Below are 4,348 nucleotides of genomic sequence, written 5' to 3' on the forward strand. Positions count from 1 at the left end.
ATAGATAGATAGATAGATAGATAGATAGATAGATAGATAGATAGATATTATATATGAAAGCTCTGCAATGACGTTAAATTCAAAGCAATCTGCTTCTCAGATAAAAAGTACTAACTAATAACTTTTTATATACAAAGTATATAAATGTTTCTGTTCAGTGCCTTGAGATGACCTGTTGTGACTTGGCGCTACATAGACAAACCGAATTGAATGTGTGTGTAGGGTGTGTGTGTGTGTGTGTGTTTGTGTAAAGGGGGTTCTACTGTAGCTGAGTGGTTAGACCAGTCTTCCTCCAATGAGAGAGGTTGGGGGGGGGGGGGGGATTCCACCATCAGTCACATGCTGAAGTGTCCCTGGGCAAGACACTGAACCCCTCATTGCCTCTGATGTGTGTCCATCAGTGTATGAATGTAATAAAGCTCTGATTAGTGTCTATAGAATGATTTGTTCATATGATCTTTGTAGAGATGTCGTAGAGTGCTGTATGAATGTGTGTGGAGGTAAATGAGGGCCCAGATTGTGTTGTAAGTTCATGGCAAAAACTAACACAGACATGTTTCTGTTTTTAGTATTTTACTTTGCTTTACAATTTAGCTGGGGGGGGGGGGGGAGTTGTTTTATTTTTTTTTAATTTCTTCTATTTTCTTTTCATTTTATATGCTTTTTGTATGATTGACTATTATTGTGTGTACCTCATCTGTGTTCTTTGTTTAAAACAGGTCTCTATTGTAAATGAGTCCTCTTGATTCAATGAGACTAACCTGTATAAATAAAGGTTGAACTAATGAATGTAATGTAAATAGTATTTACATTACATTCAGTTGTTCAACCTATATTTATTAAATACCTTTGAGGGTCTTGATTAGATAGAAAGGTGCTATATAAGTTCAGTCATTTTACCATTTACCATGTATATATATATCAAACCTTTGACTTGGTAACCCAATTTTCAATAGTGACCTGTCATGCAGCCACACACCAAATTATAAGTTGGTATGTCACTTATTTTTCCAGTTATCACTCTCAAAACATGCACGGATGGGCAGAGGGTATTTCCAATTCCCCTTTTTACTTCCCATTGAAGACAATAAAGAGATATTTGAGGAAAAGCTACTAAGATGTGAAATTGAGAAATATATTTTTAACCGCCGAGACTTCATTATGTGAGCTTTGCCTGCCAAGGTCAAGATATTTCATAAAACCTGACTTCACATACAAACAAAACCATCTCGTCTTTAAGAGACGGCATCACCCAGCAGGTTTAATAAAAAACTATTTTCAGCCTTTTACAGAATAAAAGGGACGACCTTAAACAGTCATTCAGGTATTTGTGAGTTTTGGTTTAATGAGAGCTGTGGCAGTCTATTTAGCACTGAGCGTCACAAAAAGAGGAGCTGTTCCATTAGAAAGAGGACACAGCTTTCATGGATACACTGAAACATTTCAGGAGATCAAAGCGATGTGCGTGAGCGTGAGGACGAGCACATTTTAGAATAAGGGTTTGAGGTGAAGCTGATGCGCCTCTGAAGCTTTTCATGACTTGATCACATATGACTCAGAGTAATTCTACTCCTGCTTACCATTATGTTGCTGTGAATGAAGCCCTTGCGATAACGAGCAGGTTTGAGGTGGGGGTACTCTTCAGTGCTGGTGACCCGAATGTTCCACACACGCCTCCATGCCTCGTAGAGCTGCAGGTGCACCGGGTACACGCCAGAATGGTGAGGGGCCACGGCGTAGCCCATGTCCACTGGGATGTTGTGCTCCTGGAGGAGAAGACAGACACACACATGAAGGTTATACAAATAAACACAAAAATGATGGCACATATACAGCTTGTAGACAAAAGACTCTGTAGCACATAAACACAGAGCCGAAGACTTTGACCTTGTTGGAGAAGCACATGGGTTTTGTTGGGTTTGTTATGGGGCTGGCCTTCAGGTTGGAAATGAGAAAAAATATGGCTTGTGAGCGTGTGTGTACGTGTGTGAGCTCGCTGAGGGTGGAGGGCTGCTGGGAGCCTCCAGAAGAATGATGGTGTTGTCCTTTGCTCTGACACACACCTACACACACTGTCAAAGCTAAGCATCAATGGCCAGGGCATGAGGGAGTGAAGTGTGAGTTTGTGTGTGTTGCACACACACACACATTCAATGGCATGAACAAATCCTTTGTGCATTATTGTGTGTGACACCACAGCTCAATGTGGTCATCGTTACCATCTTCACTCACAAATAAACCAACAAAGCACAAGTAAAAAAAAAAAAGAAACAAGATACGTCTATGTACCTCGTCGCTGATGGATTTAAATAGTGAATGTTGGTAGTTTTGGAGATGAGCGTTTTTCTGGACTGCAACTGAACAGGGAATAAAGTAAACCTTAATGCTTCTGGTGCAAGGTATATAAGTGGTAGGAGTTAAACAGTGGAGAAGAACAGAGGGAGATTTTTATTATTTATTTTTAATGGTCTGAGGCAGCACAGAGTGACGGATCCTGGTGAATGAAGAGAGCAATTTTATTCAACACCAGGTGCAACAGCAGAGCCAGGGGGTGGCCAATGGTGGCCATGACCACCATAGATTAATCTTTGGTCACCTCATTTATTTTGAGGAAGCCATTCTTTTTAGAAATATAAAAATTAGACAAAACAGTTTCCTCAAATGATAGAGCTGGTCTGTTTACATACATACATATATATATATACATACATCTATATATATATATATATATATATATATATATATATATATATATATGTGTGTGTGTGTATGAATATATATATATAAGGGATGCACCGATCCACATTGTTTTACTTCCGATCCGATCCCTAAATCTGGATATCAGCCGATACCGATACCTTTCCGATATTATCATCATTATTTATTTTATATGAGGCTGTAATAATCTCCTCTCTATAGACAAGTACAATTTGAACAAATATATGCATGCATGTCCAAAAAAGACAACTTGAGGTAAGTTTTGTTAATGTTGGAAAAGTTTCAGTTAGAATTAAATTCTTACACAAAACATGCTTTTTTTAATTCATAGCTTTAAAGTGGATATTAAAGTGATTAATTTAAGTGATTGTTTAAAGTTATTTTCTTTTTTAAATAAGGGGCAGCTATATGATTTTTTTTTTATTCTTTCTGCACTCTTTTCATTCAGTGTTTTCTTTTTGATGAATTTGTTGTTTATTTTGTTTCTTTTAAATGAATCAATAAATGAATAAAATAAAATAAAATAAAAAATTAAATGGCTTCAAACATCTGCTACAGTAAGTTCATGGCATAAACCAACACAGACATGTTCCTGTTTTTAGTATTTTACATTGCTTTATAATGTAGCTGTTTTCGTTTAGTTTTTTTAATATAATTTTCTTGTAATTTTCAATTCATGTGCTTTTTTTATGATTGTCTACTGTTGTACTGATAAATTGGAGGGTAAACTATATCTTGGCTGCAAGTATTCAATCAAGCTGCAAAATCCTTCGTTTTCTACAACTGAGTTGGTCAAGTGGTTGGTCATTAATTACGATGCAAATACTTCCACACAGCGGACATGTTTCGATGAAAAGTTGGTTAGCTGTTAGCCACAGTGCTGCTAACTCAGTCCTCAGTCCTGTGAGGCGGGTCTTATTACAGTGGGTTTCGTGAAACACGCCTCCTTTCAGGAAATCCATTCCATAGTTTGAAGCCAGTGTGCAGAGCAGCTGGCAGGGAATCACATGAGGAGATGTTTCAGCAGACACAGACATGCATCATGGATCAAAAATCTCTGCAGGTTGGATTCGATAAATCTGATACGTATATTACGCTGGTATCGGAGCCCGATATAGATACCAGATCGGATCGCCCCCCATCCCTAATATATATAAATATATATATATATATATATATATATATATATATATATATATATATATATATACATATTCGGTGTGCACCGATTGCAGTTTTCTGTCCGATCCCCGATTTCTAAAATGTCTGACCAGCTGATTCCGATTTTGGCCGATGCCGATTTTGTTTTATAAGCGACAATGTCAGGTGTTAAAAGGTCACAATGCACCTTCAATTGTTCAGTATTATTTTATTGAAAAACATACCCTTGGACAATATCCTAGAAACAACACAAACTTGTTTTAAATGGCCATGAGGTAGTGCTCTGAAATATAAATAAAGTTCAGACAATTGTTGTTAAAACAAAAACAAATCGATAAAATCGGTTTCTCATGAAAGTATCGACCAATTTCCGATTTCCCAAAATGAAGGATATCGGGGCCGATTTATCGGTGGACCCCTAATATATATATATATATATATATATATATATATATATATATATATATAT

General features: G+C 36.9%; 1 protein-coding gene across 1 annotated transcript in view; it reads right to left on the reverse strand.

Annotated features, from left to right (window-relative positions):
• ndst3 (N-deacetylase/N-sulfotransferase (heparan glucosaminyl) 3) overlaps nucleotides 1-4,348 on the reverse strand; it is an 86,084-nt gene that overhangs the window by 50,161 nt on the left and 31,575 nt on the right. Inside the window, exon 5 of the mRNA XM_037674939.1 lies at nucleotides 1,581-1,766. Within this exon, the coding sequence (XP_037530867.1) occupies nucleotides 1,581-1,766 (186 nt within the window). The remainder of the gene's footprint in view (nucleotides 1-1,580; nucleotides 1,767-4,348) is intronic.

Source organism: Nematolebias whitei, chromosome 3 (assembly GCF_014905685.2).
Source record: "Nematolebias whitei isolate Nwh7 chromosome 3, NemWhi1, whole genome shotgun sequence".
In the NCBI taxonomy this organism is placed as follows: domain Eukaryota; kingdom Metazoa; phylum Chordata; class Actinopteri; order Cyprinodontiformes; family Rivulidae; genus Nematolebias; species Nematolebias whitei.